At 40.1% G+C, this 21,901-nt stretch overlaps 2 protein-coding genes across 5 annotated transcripts in view; both read right to left on the reverse strand.

Moving 5' to 3' along the window:
- The window catches only part of tars2 (threonyl-tRNA synthetase 2, mitochondrial), a 19,721-nt gene extending 16,459 nt beyond the window's left edge, over positions 1 to 3,262 (reverse strand). Inside the window, exons 1-7 of the mRNA XM_078252842.1 lie at positions 3,091 to 3,262; positions 2,136 to 2,311; positions 1,936 to 2,050; positions 1,315 to 1,436; positions 765 to 873; positions 197 to 261; positions 18 to 96 (exon numbers count right to left, since the gene is read on the reverse strand). Of these exons, the coding sequence (XP_078108968.1) occupies positions 18 to 96; positions 197 to 261; positions 765 to 873; positions 1,315 to 1,436; positions 1,936 to 2,050; positions 2,136 to 2,311; positions 3,091 to 3,174 (750 nt within the window). The 5' untranslated portion in view covers positions 3,175 to 3,262. The remainder of the gene's footprint in view (positions 1 to 17; positions 97 to 196; positions 262 to 764; positions 874 to 1,314; positions 1,437 to 1,935; positions 2,051 to 2,135; positions 2,312 to 3,090) is intronic.
- Positions 3,263 to 4,066: 804 nt separating this feature from the next.
- Positions 4,067 to 21,788, reverse strand: rprd2b (regulation of nuclear pre-mRNA domain containing 2b). 4 transcript variants are annotated; one of them, XR_013502123.1, is made up of 11 exons: positions 21,556 to 21,788; positions 14,028 to 14,157; positions 13,662 to 13,879; positions 13,437 to 13,489; positions 13,201 to 13,327; positions 12,674 to 12,849; positions 11,255 to 11,540; positions 10,873 to 11,124; positions 10,127 to 10,294; positions 7,913 to 9,986; positions 4,067 to 4,120 (listed from the first exon to the last, which is right to left on the reverse strand). XR_013502123.1 is itself a non-coding variant. In XM_078252838.1 (10 exons), exons 1-10 carry the CDS (start codon positions 21,749 to 21,751, stop codon positions 7,990 to 7,992), a joined length of 3,600 nt encoding a protein of 1,199 aa, XP_078108964.1. In that variant the 5' UTR covers positions 21,752 to 21,788; the 3' UTR covers positions 5,352 to 7,989. The 4 variants fall into 4 exon arrangements, 3 of the variants coding, with proteins under 3 accessions (XP_078108964.1, XP_078108963.1, XP_078108962.1); XM_078252838.1 differs by lacking the exon at positions 4,067 to 4,120 and having other exon boundaries at positions 5,352 to 9,986; positions 10,873 to 11,121; XM_078252837.1 differs by lacking the exon at positions 4,067 to 4,120 and having other exon boundaries at positions 5,352 to 9,986; positions 10,127 to 10,291.
- Between the last annotated feature and the right edge of the window lie 113 nt (positions 21,789 to 21,901).

Genomic DNA, 21,901 nt, shown 5'->3' on the forward strand with positions numbered 1-21,901 from the left:
CACACACACACACACACCTGGATTGTCTTGAAGACCTTGAGGAGGCCAGTGTGTGGGAGGAGGGGGCTGTTGCAGACCGCTATACTGTCTCCACACCTGATCCACACAGAAAGCATGAAAAATGTTTAGGTGAAAGTCAGGTGTGTGTGTGTGTGTGTGTGTGTGTGTGTGTGTGTGTGTGTGTGTGTATTAATACCTGTATACTGTGATGGTGGGGCCATTCATCTGCTCCTCAACAAGCTGCATTCTTAGCTTACTGTTCTATAAGAAGTACACCCCACAAAATACAGAAAATTCATATACAATATATCAATCAATATGGACAGCGGGACAATAGGAAGGGGCCTGACCTCAGTAAGTAAACACGGGGAGGGACAGTAGAAAAAAATCACCGGCACACCATAAACAGGAGCCACTCCAAAACAGTAAGTAATATCATGGCTCTATGTTATCAAAAGGTAACATTTAAATAAACACTCAGTTACACAAGCTGCAACATGACCAGAGCAGTTCACCATGGCAGAATAATGACCTGCAATAACAAATAGCACAAGCAAACTAACAATGTTTTTTCATTGCAATAATATATTATTCTGTTAATACTTTGACTCACTGTGAGTTACAAAGAGTACTGTGCCCAGGTAGAAAAGGTTCACCAAGCCTATGTTAAGATTTATCTGCCAAATAACATATAATTGAAAGGAAAGCACAGCTGTAAGTATTAACATTAATAACAGAAAACAAAAGACATTAGTATATCTGACCTGGAAAAGCTCTTGGACCTCTTCTGTATTCAGCTCCAGTCTGGACAGAGGAAGTTTGAGGGCTGCAGCCTGTTTAAATCTGTCCTCCACATCACTCAGAGGCAAGACACTGCATGTGGAGAGGAAAGATTCAGGTCAAACATTGAAAACCGAAAAATCTGCGGCAGTAAGTGAAAGGAAAAGAGGTTAGTGGCTCTGTGAAGATTATGTGAAATAAACATTTAATAATCCCTGTACTGGAAAAGGGGTCATTATAGCAGCACTAAATAATGTATAGATATAAGAAAAATGATATTGTTAACACAGATGTATACATGTGAAGAAGCCACCTAAGGCAGGGAAGAGAAGCCCCAAAATATTAAAGAAATACTCTATTTTGTTGTGTAGGTCAATAATTCTTAAAGCACTCTACAAGTGCAAATGGTCCACACAAGACCACATTGACAGATTTTGCAGACTACATTGTGGCTAAAAGCACACACCTGATCTTGTTTCCAGAACAGATTGCACCTGGAGTCCTGTATCAGAGACAGTTACATGAAAATCTCACCTGTTGTCCAGCAGATGGTCACAGTAAAGACCGAGCTCCGACGCTCCTTCTCTGCACACCTCGGCACCAAATACCTTCTCCAACACTCCGCCCAGGACGCACGCTCCTGTCCTCCATGCCGCCTAGACAGGGAAGGTGGTAAAGAGTATTTGTAGAGATCTAAAGTGTGTTTCGACACTTGTGTCTTTTTGGATAAGAAATGTCCCCAACTGACCTGAAAACATACCAAATAACAGCTAGTGAAATACTCTTAATACTAAGGAAATGATCTTCAGAGCCCAATTAACTATCTAGCCTTAGAAACACAGAACCATCCTTTACAAAAGACCTAAAGACACTCTTATCCTTGGATTACTTGTTCCAGCAATATTTAAAACATAACTAACAATATGAACTATGTTATGTGACTTTTTAAGTTTATTTGTAATCTCTTGATGACAATTTTTGTCTTTTACTGACTTATGTTTCATTCTAACTGATATGTCCTTCCTTGACTTCAGGGCATTTCCCACTGAAGTCAAGGAAGGGGGACTGAGAGAAGAAATGTGACAATCAATTACAAACAAACTGAAACAACACAAAAGCAAAAAACAAGTGTGAAAAAAACAAAAGTATGATCACCTGTCTTCCCTCAACTGTGTCAAACCCCAGAAGTTGTAGTTCGCAGTCTGCCTCTAGGGGCCGTCCAAGCTCCCACAACTCTCCATTCACCTTACTGACCAGTGCACCTTTCACACTACAAGCAGAGATAACAACCCTGTTATATCACTTAAGTAAGAACAAAAACAATAATGGAACACATTTCTGTAAAATGAATTTACCGGACACTCTGAGCAACAAAGAGAGGTGTGGTGACACCAGCTGTTCCCTTTACTGTCCGGCCGTCAGCCAGTCGGATACTGAGGCGAGTTTCTGGAACATCAGCTCTCCTCTTATTGCTATGTTTTTCCCTGAAGGACTCAAAGACTCGCAGTCGCTCAGATGAAGCTGGGCACACCTGAAGACGAACAGGAAAGACGTAGATCAAGATGAAAAGGGCTGAAAAGTGTGCAATGCAACCATGAAGTTAAATAAACACCTCTATAGACCAGTTAACTGGACATGGTGACATTCATGAAGGTTTGATTTACTTCTGGGCTGTTGTATTAGACTGCATTAGTTTTAACTAGGTGTACCTAATAAAGAGTGTGTATTGATACACTAATAGCAATATTGTGATGAAACAATTTGTGATAAAGCTTCAATTTTGTCTTTTCCTCAGCTTGATGGCTGCATTATGGGGAAATGGTACCTCATTCTTAAGTATCTATTACCTTGATAATTTTCTTCTCACTTATTTTATCACCCACTCATAGTTTACATTAAATTGTATATGAAATACTAACAGACATACCCCAAATGATCAATTTCGAGGTATTCAGTAAAAAAATATTGTGACTACTATTTTTTCTTTTTTAGGGAACCACATGTGAGCTAAATGAGAGGAAGGAGTATGGTTGGGTCTATGTCACTCATATGAAACACTGTAACGTTACAGTATATAAACTACATTACAGGTATATCCAAAAAACAAGTGCCAAACCATGTCCCATACAACTGAAGCCGAGATAGCTCTAGAACTAAAAATAAATAAGGTTTAGCACAGCACAAAACAGCTTCACACATTTGTCAAGCACCAAGAACAACCTCTACCTCTCAACACTGACAGAACACTACTGTACTGTTAGCTAACGTTAGCTGTAGTTTCTGTCCGGCAGTAATAATAAGGTCGCGCACCTTGCTGTACCTCCTGTGCACGCGAAGCGTCGCACGAGCTGCCGACCGACAGATAACCAATCGAAACAGCCCTGTCCCCGCCATCCTAAACACACGCGGTCATTTCCAAATATCCCACATTACTGTCCCCCTTCTCTGCAAGCGGCCATAACACCGGAAACCCAGATTAGGACAGCAGCGGTGACGTTGGGGGCGTAAACATATGACGCTATTATGAAGCAGCGTGCGCGCACCCAGGCGTCCACATGACAGCGCGCGTCAACACAGGAGCTGCACATACGGGACACGTGCAGTTGTTAGAGAGCTAATAGCTTGATATTAACACCTAAAGCCATGCACATTGAGATCAGGTACTTCTGGCAGGGATAAAATATGCTGAAATCTTAACGAAACTGCATTCTCGGGAGTTGGCGATGGGTGAAGCAAAACACAAGCCCACCAATGATCACTGGGCATCAGCTAAACTGCGCCTGCAGTTCACTGATCCACTGGTGTGCAAGTATTTTCACTCAAACTTACAGCATCACGACAGGCAACAAGGCTGAACCGCAAAGTCGATGTGCTCCATTATGGAGCTGCGCACTTCGCTTTAAGAGCCGTCTGCTGTAAACTACAGCTGCATTTAGAGGCAGATGTTAATGCCAGAAGCATTGGTGTCTTTGAGATCTGTTAAGAGTTCTGTTAAGAAAATCTAACTTACAATTCATATTTTATCCTCACGAAAACCTAAACTGTAGTTGTAAAGTTTAGAAATGTTACATCTGAATGCACTGATCATTGCATTTTTTAACAAGTAAAAACTGTCAGATGGACTGCTATGGCCAGGTTAAACAAGTTAATTAACAACTCAATTAAATCTGAACCAGGGACGTGAATGTATTTTGGTTTTCACCATTTTCAGAGGAATAAGCAATCAGAAGTATTGTAGTCACAGTAGTAGATTTGTTCGATCTAAAGACTTAAAGAGCTGACGTACCACTGAACTGCCACTTGGGGGAGCTACACCTCTTTCGGAAAGAATATGGTCCATCTACATAGTAAAGAAAAACAATCTATTATCAATATTGAACTACATGTAAGCATCTAATTGTATGAAAACTTTGAATTCAGACAGTTTTAAGTGTTCATCTCACCAATCACTAACTGGCCACATATAGACCATTTTACTGTGGTGGACCCAATTATGCATAAACCTTTTATAGATTTCAAAATATGGGACCACCTTTGGTATTTGCTATTATTTCACATCATGTCCATGAAGTATAATGGAAAGCACACAAGTACATACGCCAAAGTTTGGCAAATAAACAAATTAAATGTTTACAAGCAAGAGGTCTGTTGGTCTTTGTCAGACAAATGCCTAAAAAAAAAAAAAAAAAAAAAAAAAGAGAACTGATAGTTTTGCCTAATGGTATCAGTATTTAACATTAAGGAACTGACTTGGCTGTACAATTAACAAAATATCACCAGTTTCACTGTTACTGTAAAATAATGGCACAGACGCCATAATAAAACATTTCCCTTTGAATGTCTGGTGAAGCTGAAAAGATGCTTTAGCAACATGAATGCATCAAGTAATTCATCCTTACATCATATTAACTAAATTAAAAAAAGTGATTTACTAGTAAGCGTACAGCCATTGCTTAGTGTTATTCTGTTAATGTTGTGACTGAAGTTATGGCTGGTCCACTGGAACTGGGTCATCAAACAGTCTCTGTCACAATGTATTAAGTGAATTCTGTAAATGCGGTCATGTACTGTAATGGCCAATACCTCGGTGTAAAGCTGACGTCACTAGAGTCACAAAGTTAACGAATGGCATTTATGAAATGTGGCTTTCCAACAACAGTGTGCATCGTAGTGCGCAAATGTATAGCAACAATCAAAAAAATCTGTCTTCTCAAGGAGGTAATGAGAGAAAAATGTTGAATTGAAGTCTTTGCAAGAGGCAAAAGTCATAGAGAACAGGAAATCACCTCCCTGTTAAATTAAGACCGCACCGACTGCTTACAGTCACTGGTGCAAAGACAAAACAAAACCACAGATATACTAAATATGTGAGGAAAATGAAACTCCATGAAAGCACTAAAACAAATTGTAGCCTTCCTTATGGATTCTGTAATATGCTTTGTGTAAAAACAAAATAAAAACGGATTAAAAAATATGGACATGTATTTAGCTTTTAAAGTATGCATATATTGACTGTGACAATAATAGAATGAGTGCATGTTCATCACACCAGAAAGGATTGGACACTCAAAGACCGGTGATATAGCATCATTGATGAGAACAGCAGTAAGAGATTCAACTTATCAAATATACATAGACCATCAGCTTTTGTCACATCTTCAGTAAATTTCCAACTCAATTTGTCAAAGAGGAAACAGAGAGAGGTTATTTACAGGGACAATTGAAATGTTGAACTTGATAGGTGCTTAGTAAGCAAAAGGATTTCTTTTTTTTTTTTATAAGAATCTAGATTCTCTCACACCAAACTGATTTGGGTTGATATTTAGCTGTTTCAATGAGTGATCAGAAAAAAAGACATACAGTTTACAGAAGGTGGTAACAGACTTGTATAACATTCAGTAAAACATCAGAACTCTGATGATGTGCTAACACTGTAGTGACAAATATTCTCTTCTGTGGTTACATTTTTACAATGTATCTAACTTTATGCGGTAACGTTTGCAGGTGCTCAGTGTATCTTGATGAACTGTAAATGAGCACAGGAGACAACACACACACACTCCATGATCAGACAAACAGAGAAGACATGAGGCTTTGAGCAGCAACACCCAACATGCACCTCTCACTGCGTGGGCAAACTACATCAGTGTAGAACAGAGGGAAGCCAAACGGCAATAACTCCTGCACATGGCGGAGGATTACTGCCATTTTTTACGCTCAGACGTTTTGAGAGGTGCACAAGTGTTTCTGGACGAAGCAATGTGAGCACAAGGTAAGCACAGGGGCTTGAGGGCAAAAGCATGAATTAGCAAAGAAACAAAACAGAGGAAGGGGCCAAAACAACTGGAGTATTTAAATAAACCATTTTCTAAACAATCGTAATTAGCTCAAATGTATTCGCCCCCGATATCATCTGTCGGCGCTGCTGCAAAACGGGACATTGCCAATTCAGTCAAGCAGAAAAATACAGCGCAAAAAATAAAATGCGTGTTAATGCATTATGAAAATGGCAGCAGCTATGTAAATATATGAAAACAATTTCTCTGAAAACAGACAGATAAATCAGCTGAACAGCGCAGATAAATTACAACAGCGCAATTCAAGTGATAGTGACCAAATACCTCCCCCCCCCCCAAGTTGAATTGAAACTGGATTTTATTCAAGTCAGTACATGTTGAAGCCTAGTAAGGAGTGTGGTTCAGGTGAAATTCCTCCCCCCACCCGCCATCAACTACCGAGTATCTTCATGACTCAGTCTGACTTGAAGCGTGCACAGGCACACATTTATGTTGGAAATAAAAAATACGTAATTATCTTCGCCCTCCTCTTCTGCATGGTGGCTTCAAAAGGAGGACAGAAAGGTGCGACAGATACTGCAGAGTAATTCTTCCGGAGCTAAAGCTTATCCAAGGCCTGAATCACAGTAAAGACGGGGTTGTGAGAGTGACGATCATTGTCCTCATTAACAGAAACAAGGGCTTGAAGAGGGGAAAAAAAAAAAGCTGTGTCATCTCAGTTTTTATATTTACAAGCTTAGGAATATACAGTGGGAGAGATGGAAGGGTGAAGACAGTCGAGCAAGAGAAGAATATTATTTACAGCAGGTACTCCGAAGATAGGAAAAAGTGTTAACCTCCCCTGCAACACGAATCTCATCACTTTAAATGAGAAACACCATGTTAGGGGACACAGCACACACCCATACACTCATGGAAGAATAGATTATTTTGGAACTTACTTTCATAAAACATTTTTAGAGGAACATTTTGGGAAGTACAGTTATTGGCTTTCTTGCATAGAGTTGGATGACATGAAGCTGGGGACAGGAGACCATTAGCTTAGCATAGTATAAAGACAGGAACTGGCAGCAGAAAGCTAGCCTGGTTCTGTCTACAGGTAATAAAGTTAACCTGATTTTTCTGGTGAGGAGCAGTGACTTCCTCGAGTCTTGTGGCTGTGTGGTTTGAGTGCGGCAGTAGAGACTCATTGAAGTCGCTGCCTTAGGTTTCGTACAGATTAAATAAACAACATAAAGACTAATGTGTTCATGAGGTTGTTTTTTTAACCTTTGGACAGATCCAGGATAACTGTTGCCCTGTTTGCAGTTTTTATGCTAAGCTAAGTGGTCATAGCTGTAACTTCATATTTAGCACACAGATGAGAGTGGTATTGATCTTCGCATCCAACTCTCAAGTTAGTAAGCAAATAAGCTTATTTCCCAAAATCTCAAACTTTTGCTTTTAGTTTCTTTCCTCTGTATCCTATGAGACCCATACCTCTCGTTCACTCTCCTGCTCTCTCTCAGGTAACCCAACAATCACACAGGTATGCAAACTCTAAATAAACTATAGTTTTCATTTCAGCTTGAACTCTTATCTGCGTTTTCTTCCTAAGGTTATGGGACCTGATCTAATGAAAGTTTCACCTACATTGTATTGAGAAATGGGATAGATTGAGGGTTGTTACACAACACTGCACTATGTAACTGATAACCTCATAGCTGCACTGTACCGTGTAAGATGAGTGGCTGGCTACTTTGCTGAAGCATGAAGATTTAGTCAGCTATTTACACACAACCCATGGTAGTTTTAATTCAAGCTAAATAACAGAGTAAAGATATCTGGGCTCATACCAGCAGGGCTAACACACACACTGCACTTCAGTGCAGGGCGCTTCCACTTCTCATTCAGCATGTGTTAGATGACCACTTCAGTAGCGTGGGGGTAGGAAGGGTCTCTTCTGTGCATGGAAGGGACTGCCTGTGAATGGAGGACCGGACCGCTTGCCCCCACGAAATCCCCCCATGTGGCGATCTTGGTTAAACTGCTGAGAGGGGGTTCGGCCTCGCAGCAGAGGTCTCTGTGGGATGGGGACTGAGAGGATTGGGGGTCGAGGACTGGGCAAGTTAAGGAGGGGAACAGGGTTAGAGGTTTGATTGCGGGGCTGAGTTGGAGGACTAGTGGGGGGCTTTTGGAGAGGAGGGGCAGCGGACTGAGCAGTGAGGCGAGTGGGGAGAGTTTCGACTGCAGGAGAATTAGGCGTGGAGGGAGAGGGTGTGGAGGATGTGGGAGAGGGGGGCGGAAGAGGTAGATTCAGAGGCTCTTTCACTCTGCCCAGTAAGGGTAGAGGAACACCAGGGGTACCTACGCGGTGGAGAGGGGGTGCATGGCGGGGGACAAAAGGCTCTTTAACTGTGCCAGGACGGGGCAGCTTAGGGGGCTCGCCTAGCAACGATGACATGAGGGGTGGAGGGGCCATTTTGCTTCCTCTGGGCCCTCCGCCACCTCGCTCTACACCTTCAGGTCTGACTGAGGGAGGAAGGGGACGGTCAACAGGGACCAACATTCCCCCCACCATGACTGCAGAGGGCACAGCGTGGTGGGTAGGTGGAGGGGAAGGGCGCTGCGGTATGGGAGGCGGAGGGGGTCGAGGGATCGGTGGAGGAGGGCTGAAGAAATGGGACTGAGGAGGAGGATGCTGGTGGAGGAGTGATGGAGGAGGAGCCTGAATGTTCTCCGTGTGGTAGGGCATTTGGAACTGAGCTTGAGGAGGAGGATGTGCGTGAGGATGGGACGGAGGAGGGTGGAGATGTGGGAGGAGGAGATGTGGGGGAGGAGGCATGGATGGGGTCCTGTCCTCGGTGCCAATGTTAAGAGGAGGGGGGGCAGCATGGGGTGAGGGAGGCTGAGCTTCCATGTATTCCTCCTCTTCGTACCACATCGCCCCCCCTGGCCGACCGCCAGCCCCTCCCCCTCGCCGAGAGCCTCGGCCAATCACACGGATGCTCTCGACCGTCTTGATGCGCTCTCCAGCGAGTGGGCGGTTCGAGTAGCCTAGAGTTTGGATGGGGGCCCCTTCAGTGCAGGGCGACACTAGTGTCTCAATACGATGGTACTGGCCCTCATTCCCATCCCCACCTGGAGACGCCTGACTTTTCCCCTCTCTTTTTCCACTAAGACCTCCATCATCTGAGCTGCTGCTGGCCTTACGAGAACCTGCAGAGAGTCTCCTTTCTCCAATCCCTCTGTTGTTTACCATCATCCTGATCTGGCCGTGTTGGCCATCTTTCTTACCCTTTATGTCATTACTGGGGGAGGAGGAGACCTGCTTTCTCACATTCATCACTTCATCGTCCTTTAATTTTGTGCCACTCTTTTTTCCAGCTCCATACCGGGAAGAGGAGGAAGAGGCCAGAAAGTCTCCATTGCTGTTGCTTCCTGACGGGGTGATCACAGCATCCCAGGGTTCGCTGCGGTAGGCTGTGGGTGAGAGGTTATGGCCTCCAGATGACCCTAAAGATTCTGGCACACTCCCAGGTGTGTCCATGATCTCGTCCTGGGTGGGGGTGCCAGCAGCCTCGTCTCTCACTGGGGTCCCATCCACCCCATCGGGACTGACCTCACCGAGAGCGAGACTAAAACCTGGATTACCCTGCAGGAAACTGTTGATTTTTGATTCTAGGCTTGGGGGAGAGACAGAAGAAGCTGAGGGACGAGGAGGGGGTGGAGGAGGAGGGGACAGCTGTCTCTCCTTCTCCCAATCTCTGGTTCTCCCAGGTGTGTCTCGTTTGAGGCTGTTCCCCAGAGTGGGTTTTGTTTTTGGGGTGGTTGGGGTGAGCAGGCTTTTAACTCCTGATGATTCTGGAGAGGTTCGAGTGGAAGGAGCAGAGGTGCTGTTTGTCACACTTTGCAGGAGAGAGGACAAACCTGCACCAAGACAGAAATAAGGTGGGACGGGGGAGTCAGCGAAAAAGAGATAATGACATAGGAAAAAAAAAATATATGACTAGTCATATTTTATAAATTCTATTTTTTAATTACAAAAGTGAACTGTGTGCGTGTCTTACCTGGTGTGTTTGTTTTAGACAGAGCATTGAGTATGCCTTCAGGTGTGATGTCAACACGTGACAAGATGCTGGCCAGGTGAGGGCTCGAAGAGGTCGCTTTGGAAGCTGCTGATTGGCCAGAGGGAGTGGTGGGTGTTCCTGGAGACGGCCGAGGTGATGGGCTAGCTGCTGGGAAAAATTCAAGGAGACAAAGAGGGATGGGTTTTAAAGGGAGGCCCAGAAAGTCCCAGTAAAATGCAAAACCTACATTTACCCATAACTATGCTTTTTACATTGTTCAGGGTTTTTTAAGTCTCTATTCCTACGACCATCTGATACAATACAAATTATGGCATAACTTTTTTCAGTCTCATACTTATCTTAAAGTAACTATATCAAGGTTTATAAAATGTTATAATTACGTTATAGAAATTACATTTATTGTTGAATAACCTACTGAAGCTAAAAGAGTGTCAATGATGAGTCATGCCGTTAGTCACAGGTACAATTTGTTTTTATTATGGCCAAAATACAAACACCTTGATGCTACAGTGGAAGAAAAATGATTTCAGGTTCTGACAAACACCTTGTAGCTTCTTGTGGCTCAAACAAAAAGGGAAAAAATCATCAGTGATAATTTAATCAATTTTCTGAACATGACCATGTGTTACATTTTGTCTCACAAGGACTTCTACAAAATCTGTGAGCTTTTAGCTGCAGGTTCCTGATCATTATTACACTCATCTTCACCCAACCCTTGAACACACCTGTATTTTTCATGGCAGATGTGAGTGAGCTGAGAATGGAGCTGATCTTTCCCAGGTCCACCTTCTCCAGATTGACTCCCATCGTGGTTGTTGGGGCACTTTGAGCAGAAGCAGCAGCGGTGGGAGTCACTGGAGCCGCTGTGGCAGCAGCAGGAGTGTTGATCTTAGACGCTTTTGTAGGTGTGGTGGGAGGCTTTGATGCCGCATCTGACTTGGCAACAGCAGTGGACGTCTTGTCCTTCTTGTCATCTGCTAGTAAAAATAATCAAAAAGCCGACACATTTTTCAAATCTGAATCACAACACAACAACTGGGCAGCCCAATATGGATCTATATGGAAAAGACAATTATCACTCTACTACAACAATCTGGAGCCACTAACCCCCTGCTGTGGCAGCACCAGCCTCTTCATCAGACAAGTCCATGTCCTCCATATCTCTGTTGTCACTGGGTATTTCTCCATCATCCATGGCCTTGCCATCCAGCTCTGGATCCACCTGGGCCCTGCTAGCCCCCAGTCCCAGGAAGGGGGAGTCAGAGCCAGTGGGAGAGGGGGCGTCTTCAGAGGGTGAGGGAATGGGAGAGTCCTCAGGTCCAGGTAGAGTCGACTTGAGGGAATCCAATTTCCTTTTAAGACTGCCCACACGGTTGGCAAAGGCATTGTATGCCTGAGTAGATTAAGAGGAAAGAGTATTCAATGGGAGATATGAAGAAAATAAAAATGAATCAAGTTCCAGCTAGTTTCTAGGATCAATTCGCCAACAGTCATTGATGCAAAGCAACGTAGGAACAATAATAAATGTCTGAGTCACCATTTTTTTATTGAATTTTCTAATAAATAGAGAAACAGTGCCATCTATCTATAAATTGCAGGAATGTCTGTGTGTGTGTGTGTGTGTGTGTGTGGATTTGAAATGCAAATGTTAAATATATATCAGTAAAAAAAGCACACATTGGCTTTTTCCGCTTTAGCCGCTGGCCACTCCACCTCTCACACTGCAACACTGAGTGAGCACAGGGCAGCACCAGACACAGAGAGGTTGGCGAAAAAAAAGGCGCTTTTCCGCTAAGAGGAAACTCAACAAAAAGCCATGTGAGCTGTAGCCTATATTCACCACTTCTAACCAGAGGCAGAATATTAAGTAATCTCGGAGATTATTCCTTCACAGCGCTGTGCAATGAGAGAACATCTCAGAGCTGAACCGGGCAGACACATCAGACTCACCCCGGGTTAATTAAGTCTACTGCTAACTAATAACATTACCGTCGCCAAAATACCCCGCGAATCAAATCCCCTACTTCACCGTTAACACCTCTGCTGAAATGTTAAATTCGTTAACGATCCAACACCGTCTCTCCACCCACACAATGATTAGCTCTCATAACGGGCCAGGTGGGTAGCGCACTGCCATGAGTCCATGAGGCTAATGTCTGATTACTCCACATTGTCATTGTGATATTTTGTGGTTATATTCTGAATCTGCCCCGTTCTCTGTCAGGTAAATACAGTAGTACACTGTCTTCCTCTGATGTAGACATAGCCTACACTGTAAGTCAGTAGTAGGCTATACAGTGGAGTTGCATATTAAGTGGTTTGGGGTCCTTATGTAAGTAATTTCGGGGTACAATTTGGTTTTGGAGACTTCTACAAGCAGCAATACCACAGGCCAAGCAATCAGCCCGTTCCAAACAGGCACATTTTGAACGGGCACTGTACTAGTTTCACATAAATCAACAAATACCAAAACATTCTCTGCTGAACCATTTTCAATTTCAATCCACAAAAAAACAAAACACTCACATTCGCCACAATCTTAACCTCCTTGTACTGCATCTCATAGAAAATGTCTGCATTTCCCAGAGCTTCCAGCAGAGGAGGCCCTGTTTTCAATTCCTTCTCCATGAAGCTGACAAACTCCTGCAGCTTCAGACTGCCATCCTCAAAGTCCTTTGCAAACTTGTTCCCACCTGCCTTGTCTGGAATAGGAGACAATTGACAAACAAGCAAAAAGTTAAATACAAGGTTTATAATAGCTGTATATGGTTCAATACAAGACATTGCCAATGTCAACATAAAATGCAGATCACATTCATTGAAAAACACATCAGAATGCAAAAAGTATCAAAATAATATTTTTAATGCCTACGTTTCATATCCCCCCCCCCCCAGGATAATACACATACCTTAGTGTAAACACTTTTTTTTTTTTTTATATATATGGCATGAAGAGGACATATCAAGGGTCAAGTATGTTTGCAACTTAAGACATACAGCACACAGGACAATAAGTGTGTGATGAAGCAGAAATAAGCTCAGTGACATCTGACCTTTTAGTCTCTTAAGAGCCTCCGTGCTGCAGACATCCACCCTGAGAGCTGCCAGCTGCTTCTCCCTCAACTCCTCTTCTGCGACCGCTCGCTTATATCTCGACAACTGCTCAATGAGGGAGTAGGGCTAGAGAGAACCAGAGTGCAAAGAAATAAGTTAAGTAGCAATTATAATGCTTGAGACCCATTCTAACACAACAGTAAGTTGCAAGACAACACTAATAAACGGGACTTACTGTGAACTCTGCTACAATCTTGGACTTCAGGGCAGCTTTGGTGTTGGCTGAGGCTAGAGAATAAAAGTTAAACATGAACTTAATAGCATGCAATCATAATTGCAACGGTAAATAATTTGAAATAAATGATTATGCAGTTCAAACTTTAGGACGTTCTTTCACTTTTAAAATTTGATAAACATGACTACTTCCAACTGTAGAGCAAAAACTAAGTACCAAACTGACCAGTTGCCGGTGGAGTCTCCTTTTCTTTTTCCTTGTCTTTCACCTTTTCCTTCTCCTTCTCTTTTTCCTTTTCCTTTTCCTTCTGCTTCTGCTTTTCTCGCTCCTTTTCCTTTTTGTTAATGCCGGCTTTGAACTGGGCAATCACCTCCTCAGGATACACGCTCCTCTCCTCCCAAATTGTAAAAATCCTTTCCACTGACTTGCGGACCTTCACATCTCTGACAATAATGCAAAATGGAAACACAACATCGCAAACCTCAGTACTAGAAGAATGGGAAGACAGACATGGCATTTCTTACTTGTAGATCAGACACTTTAAAATCATGTTGGTCCAATACTATAGCTGAATAAAAACGGTGTACTCACCTGATGAACTGAGCAGCATTAGGAAGGACTTCTGCAAAGGCTGAACGAAACACAATGGCGTTCTTTCTTTTGCAGTTCTGTATCACATCGTTGGCAAGGTAGAAGAGATTCAAGCGGTGATTGTTGTCAGCTGGAAAGAAAAAAAAAAAAAAAAAGACAAGAAAGGATAAGATTCCTACGGCTAAAAATCTGACAATTTAAAAACCTGTATTGACATTGTGTGACTGATTCAGATATTTGGGAATAAAACATTTTCAATAACTGACTACAAGACTTTCAAGAGCAAGAATCATAATAATTGATATCCATAAGCTGATTATTTTACAGCTAAACGGATAAAAATATATTCGGTTCTCTCTTGAAATATTATGTCTAGTACAGTCACAGTAGCATGGTGGGAGTGTCGCCATTTTCTGAATCAAATAGTCAAGTAGTGCGGTAGCATCCACACAAGCTACATTTTCCCCAAGTATTTCTGAAACTCAAATGCAGTAGAGCTCTCTGCTGCGGTCTGAAATAAAACAGCTAAGGATCAGTACTGACACCACCACCATACATGGACACTGTATGTGTAGCCTTCTTTTGCCATGTTGCTGTAGTTTAGCCTGCTACATGTCTCTGTGGGGTAGCTTCAGCGTAGTGAAATATGTTGGCAAATCTTTGCAGTTGACACATCTCTTCCATTTGTTACTACTTTTGTATTAATAAAAGATAGTCGTAATAAAAAAAGACAGTAGATCATAGAAAGTAAATTCTTATGTTTATTTTAATTATGGATTATAACAAATATATGTTTCAAAAGTTGCAAGTAGTCACACAGCGAGAAAAAAAAATCATCAATAATGTATAGAAATCAAACACTTTGGTGCATCGATTATCGTTTAATAATCGCATCATAGCCTTCTGAATCAGATCGTGAGGAGCCTAGATATTCCCGTCCCTAATTAGCATGCATGCGTATATGTATATATATATATATATATATATATATATATATATATATATATATATATATATATATATATATATATATATATATGAGGATAAGTAACAAGACGTTATATAGAAATGCCGATACTGTTGGTACTGAAACTGTTTGTTTGAACTAATTGAGAACCAGTGAAGCCGTCACATGTTTTTCAACTGTAAAATGTCCTACTCAGTACATATTTATAAATTAAAAAAAAATCATAATCTTACGATCATTATCAAACATGTTTTAGAAAAAAAATTAAATCTGTATCGTTATCTGAATATTTAAAAAAAACACTCAAATAACAAAACATCAAATTTCTCTTAATTTGTTGTATATGCACCATCACATAATATACATACACAGTTACAAATACACCCGCTGTATTCATAACTGAATATCATCCAATACTTTCAGCCCTTCGATGTCACTTGTGCTTCATTTAAAAGTCTGATCTATTAAACTCCTGTCAGTGAATAGAACAGCTACGGTTAAACAGAAGACTGAAGACTGTGCCTACATCTCTTGTTACGGTAAGTTTAGTCAAATATCCAGAAATCTGTGTCCAGTCACCTCACTTTAGTATCAGTCACACATTTCCAAAAGAAATACAATATTCTGGCTAAAAGAAAACGTCTGACTCTCTACTATTTCACATTGTTACATTTTAGCAGAGGTAAGCATCTTAGTCTGAAAGACACAAGATCAATCAGCAAACCATCACAGATAGTCTAAGAGTCTATACAAAGAAAGTGTAGCCTATGTTACCTTAATCTAATAGTCAGCTCCGCAAGATGAAGAAAAAAGGAAAGAAAAAAAAAACAAGTAGACAAAAAGGAAAAAAAGAAAATAATAATAATAATAATAATAATAATAATATAGCTAGCTTATACTGACAATATGCAAACTATATGCTCTTCACTGTTCACAACACAGAGATCTTTGCAAACAATTTTTTTAAATATTTTTCCTGAGATCTTTTACTTTTAATATCAGGACAGCATTAACCCACAAAAGACAGAATCTGAGGCTTTTAAAACAAAAATATTAAAAAAAAAAAAAAAAAAACATTAGGATTTCTTTCAAATCACAATAAGGGGTAACAATCGGTAGAACCTGATCTGGTCTTATATTATATTTATTTTTTACCAGATTCGCAATAATGCCTCAAAGACATAGATACAGCCTCTTGAGTATATAACTATAGCTTTAACAACAGAGGACAATTCCCTACTAAAAGTCAACACACGCTCATGCACATACAAAGCCAAAACACACTGCACTAATTACTCGGGGGGAAAAAAAAAAAAAAAGACAGTTATGACACCCAAACAGTACATTTCTCAAATAACAAGATATGTACTTGCATCTAATTCTACTCCACCATCCAACTCTGAAAACAGTTTGCAAAGGTCACTCAAAAAGCTTCTAAATGACATAAAAAGCACAACGGGAAACATCAAAGCAGCGAAGATTTTGTGACTTGAATGAGCCATTTAGAAAAGATCCACACTATGCAGCACCAACGTCATTTATATGTCAAACACTATGAAACACAAAAATGACAACTTAAGTATTATTTATGCCAAAAAGGGTATAATAGGTGCCAAAAGTTAACATATAGTTTGCTAAGACTGCTGAAACAATACATGGTGGAAACATATCTAAAAATCGGGTTTTGTCATTTTCATTAAGGCGGCAAAAACTAATTGATTAAATCAATTAAACTTGATTCAGAAATAGTTGCCAAAAAATGTCATAATGGATTAATGGGGTCTATGTTATGATGCACGGCATCATACATGTTATACTTGTGTCTCTCGAACTCAATTCAGCTAATAAGCGTAAGCTAAATCTGTCGTCTCCTGCAGATTTGTGTCCGTTTTGATGGACAAACGCACAACTAAAGGGTTCATTTTAAAAACAAATGTGACAGACAGAAATACCTGCCACCTGTTTAGCTAGGAATAATAATAAAAAAAAATCTGTTTTGTTTATCTGAGTAATAACTGATTGATCAAAGTAATCAACAGATGTATCAAAGTAGTCATTAGTTTCAGCCCTAATTATTATTATTATTATTATTATTATACGAGGTGAAACAGTCATGCCAAACTAAGTGCCTATTTGGGCAGAAAACCGAAGGCTTTATTTAATATAAACTACTTTTGTAACAACAAACTGTGCAATTATATCAGATGTATGTTTCCTTTAACACCATAAAAAAGGAACAAATAACAGCCAATCAATTTAATAATGTTCTACTTGAGTACATAATTCACTACTCAAAATCATTTGTTGTGCATCTGTATTGAATACTACTTTAATAAAATAATAGAAATACTACAAAAAAAAAGTGATTTCCCTAAATATAGCTTTTATCCAATACTTTCAAAGACTAAATCAATACAAGATTGAATCAAGTTGAATATCAAATATATGGCATACATTCAAAACATAGCATTGAAGCAATAAAATGAACAAACAAACTGACTTTTTCACAAACAACAATAATATTTCCCTATTTTAAAAGTACTGTTTAGCTCTCTTTGGATATTGTATACACCCAATTTGATTCAGATCCATCACAACCACAAACTACATTGTACGAATCTTCTAATGCCAAGAATTAATTTGGGTAGTAATTATATTGATCATTTTTGTAGTTGTAAGTAAATGTCATACATGAATGTATGGTCAATTCTGTTTAGCCTATCCTAACACAGTCCTTTAATGCACTAATGCACAGTTCACATGAAATTATAACTGTACCTTATGTTTGTATCCTCACTTTTTATCATCCTCACTGAAAGTAACACTTCTCAACTAACAATGGAACATGTTTATTATCCCATGTAATAAACATCTCAAAGCCCTAATAGAGTATTGATCAATAAAGTTAATTTGCCGCGCACCAATACTGACAGTACAGTTTAGACTGTAGTATACACAAAACAACAGAACTTATGCTACAAATATCAAAGAAATGGCATGTTGGCAGTGGTGCTCGAAGATATAATGCTGGCATTTAGATCATTTCCGACACTCTCCCACACATCTGAAAAGCTTTTTTCATCAGAGAAGAGTTTTTCGGTCTCTTTTCCAATCTACATTACCATTCAAAAAACAATGAAAGATGACATACCATACTAAAATGAATGCAAACTAATGGATCTCTGCACTGTTTTGAAAAAAAATCTGTTGTCCGCTTTGGAAACTGGTTGGCATGGACTGTCTTTACTCAAAATGCATCCACTTTTTAGTACATGTATAGACTTTTTTGAGATCGAACCAAATATGTCATAGCCTACAGCGAGCAATGGATGACGATCGGTAGATTGACTCTTGGTGAGTTGGTACTGCTCTCCATCAGAAAACAATGGCTCAGCCAGCGCACAGCAGTTTGCCGTGTGTTGTCAGCATTAGCTTTTATCATGCATTGATTTGTGGGCAGTGATGCGCGAGGATAAGAAATGCCTACATGATGATTTGACAGACACTGGCGATTTAACTTGAAACCCCCTAATGAATAACTAAACAGCTCCACATTTTAGGGCTGAGGCATCTATTAAAGATCTGCAGCACAATGTTTTTCAGGACACAATACAATTATATCACAAATGCAATCAAAATGTATTTTCTGATGTTGTTCCAGCAGCCAAATTTGCAAGACACTGTTCTAGAAACTCCACTTTTAAGACTATTTCATAATGTGGATTCAGTCATTCTACTTACTTCTTTTCACATTTCATAATTAATATATTTAATACAGGTTAAGATTAAAAACTATTTTTGAATCAACATAGTTCCTTGCATCTAGCTTTCATGTACGGTAAATGCTCCTATGAGATGTTATAATCATTAATGTTTTTACACACATTGGCTTCCATACATTCTAAACAATCAAATTAGCATTATGTATATATAAAAAAAAAAAAAAAAAAATGCAATCCAATTAATCTTTTAAATCCTGCTTCAAACAAACTAGGTAACATAAGGTAAACATAAGATATCAGCTTCTAGATATTTACTTCATAATAGGCCACCAATCTTCTTACAAATTAAATGACATATCAACTGGCATTTCTTTTCAAAAACAGATGGCAAACTAAACTTTTTAAAACCTGCCACTTTAATAAGTCTAAGCCTAAGGAGTAAATACTAAATTATTCTACACAGAATGTAATCAACTAACGGATACAATTTTCCAACATTTGGTTTGTGAATTCTACCAATTTCGCACACTACCAAAAACAACGCAAAGGCTCAAATGCTAAATTATGCCTCCATCAAGCAGTTGCAATATCAATTACATTCATTCCTGCATTCACTAACTAACATCTATGGCCCAAGTACAGAATATGTGGGGTACTCTGCTGCCTTGTTCTGCCCAAACTCAGCTGACAAGCTGATACAATCTGTCATCAATCTACTGAATAATTACTCCAAGGTTAGTCAGCTTATAACACAATAATTCCTCTACAAATGTTCATGATTCTTGTTTTCTTCAGAATGGTGTGAGGTTAGAGACCATGCACATTTCTGTAAACCTGCTAAAAGACAGCTAAATGCATACGGCAACAGTAAGTAATAAGAATATAATTTCTGATGTTGCTATTCTGAATTTTTGATATAATCTTAAAACAAAATGACCTGTGATCTCACGAAACAACCAAGTGTAAACATAACCACTTCATTGATGACACTGTAGTCTAAGAGCATGAGCTAATGAAGTGGGAGCAGTTCAGTGGCTGGCACCTTGTTACCTCAATTTAATTAAACTCTTCAAAAGATCCCCTATTGGACAAAGACGACTATGGGTATGCCTACTTTCATATTAATGAAGTTAGATGCTGCACAGGTGTTGTTTAGGTTGTGGAATGTAGTTTTGGGATTACATATAATTTCAAAACTAAAAGTGGATCTCCTATCACCATGGCAGCATTTCAAATGCTGCATGCATGACCCATAATACCTCATAAGACAGAGCTATGAGGGAAGGGAACTTTGTTGACATCGCTGTAGGATGGGGTCAGAGTGCTGTGTTGTAATTTACACAAAACATAGCAGTAATTATAATACAGATTTCAAACATAAAGCAGACCGTTTACTGCAAAAACAAAGCGCAGTCGTTCCATCTCTTTTCTCCATGAACTGAAGCTGCCTTCAAGTGCGATCAGAAATGTCGGGATCTATAAACGACCTGACGGAAAACCGTAATTGTGAAACATAAAGTCTACTTGTGCTACATTGGAGGGTTAAAGAACATAACAGGACGTCACACAAATGGGCCGTTTCAATGACACTCACACCGCAGCACAACCCTGCGGAATATCGCCGGATCCCCTTCAGTTGGTATGAACGCACCTTAACACTAGTTTGTAAAGGCTATTGTGCTGCTTCGCTGGTAAGGGACATTTATCAAAAACGTTTAACATTTAAAGAATATACAGGTTGGTAAGAAACGCCCATTTCAGCCAATGTGATGAAAAAAATTATCCTGGAAGTCATTATAGCCTGATGAGAAACATTCTCAGAATAATGTTAGTATCTCAAAATAATGAGAATTTCTCAATGAATTGGTATCTTAAAATAATAAATTAGTATCTCAAAAAATTAATTAGTATCTCAAAACAATGAGAACTTCCTTCTAAAGTTAAGTCGTTATTTTGAGATACTAAGTCATTAGTTTGAGAACGTTTCTCATTATTTTGAGAAAGTTTCACATTATAATGACTTACAGAATCTTTTTTTAATCACGTTGACGGAAATGGACTTGCATTAGAAGCAAATGACAATTTAGTGGGCAAAGTTGGAGGAAATATTTTAGGGTGCTGCTGTTTAGCGCATCAATAATTCACAACATGATATTGAACTGTGGATCGCTTTTAACTCCGTGTGTTGTTACTCTTGGCAACTCGTTCTACTTTTGGCAATTGGCATACTCAACGGAAAATGGACGATATAATTCAAGTAGAGCGTTTCCCTTTATTTTATTCAACCGTGTACCCTACAAAAATATTATCCACCGCATCACATCAACAATGCATGTATGTTAGACTACTAATAGTCAACCAGAACTGAACTTGCACACAGACTAAACTCCAAAAAACTACTAAAGCTGACATAACTAAATCTAACGAGGCACCTTGTGGCCATCTTTATCTCGAGAGTTCATTCTTTCAGATAAGCAGTTTAGTGCATGCTATTTCTTCGTGAAAAGTAGCATCGATCTAATCTAGACCAGGAGGCCTGTAAACAGTGCTAGCAGTGAGACCGTCACGCTAGCAGCGAAACGTTAGCGTTAGCTTAGCTACCATTAGCGGCTAATGTTAAGGGGTGATTACAACGCCAGCATTTCAAACACGCAGTCAATTAAACATGTGCAATTTACTTTTTATTCATTGTTTTGTGATGCATTGAATGACCGTTCACTTCACTCAAAGCTATCACAAGAAGCTGAATTTGACAAGCTGATCACGGTCAACGCAGACATGCATTTGAATTAACGTTAGCTCAAGTAAGCTAAATTAGGCTGAGTGGCGAGCTACTCACATTTCTTGAGCCACTTCATCCAGTGACGAACGATAAGGCCGTGGTACTTTTTATTTTCAATGCACCAATTTGAAAGTCCCTGTATTGACTCCATAGTGTTGGATACTCCTTGAAACCGTCGGTCCAAAGACGCTTCCAGACCAGCGTTGGAGCTGCGGGCACCGTGCCCGCTTGCAGCCCCTGAACCGGCCGCCATCTTTCCAGCTCTGTCTGTGTCTGCTGAGCTCTCGTTGCTGGTTGCTGATGCGCATGAAGGAGCTAGGACTAGAAACACGCCCCCATGTTTTTACTTTAATCAGAGACGGTTTAGAATATATAGAATAGAGGTAATGTAAGCGCATAACTA

This window comes from Sander vitreus, chromosome 6 (assembly GCF_031162955.1).
Source record: "Sander vitreus isolate 19-12246 chromosome 6, sanVit1, whole genome shotgun sequence".
Taxonomy (NCBI): Eukaryota; Metazoa; Chordata; class Actinopteri; order Perciformes; family Percidae; genus Sander; species Sander vitreus.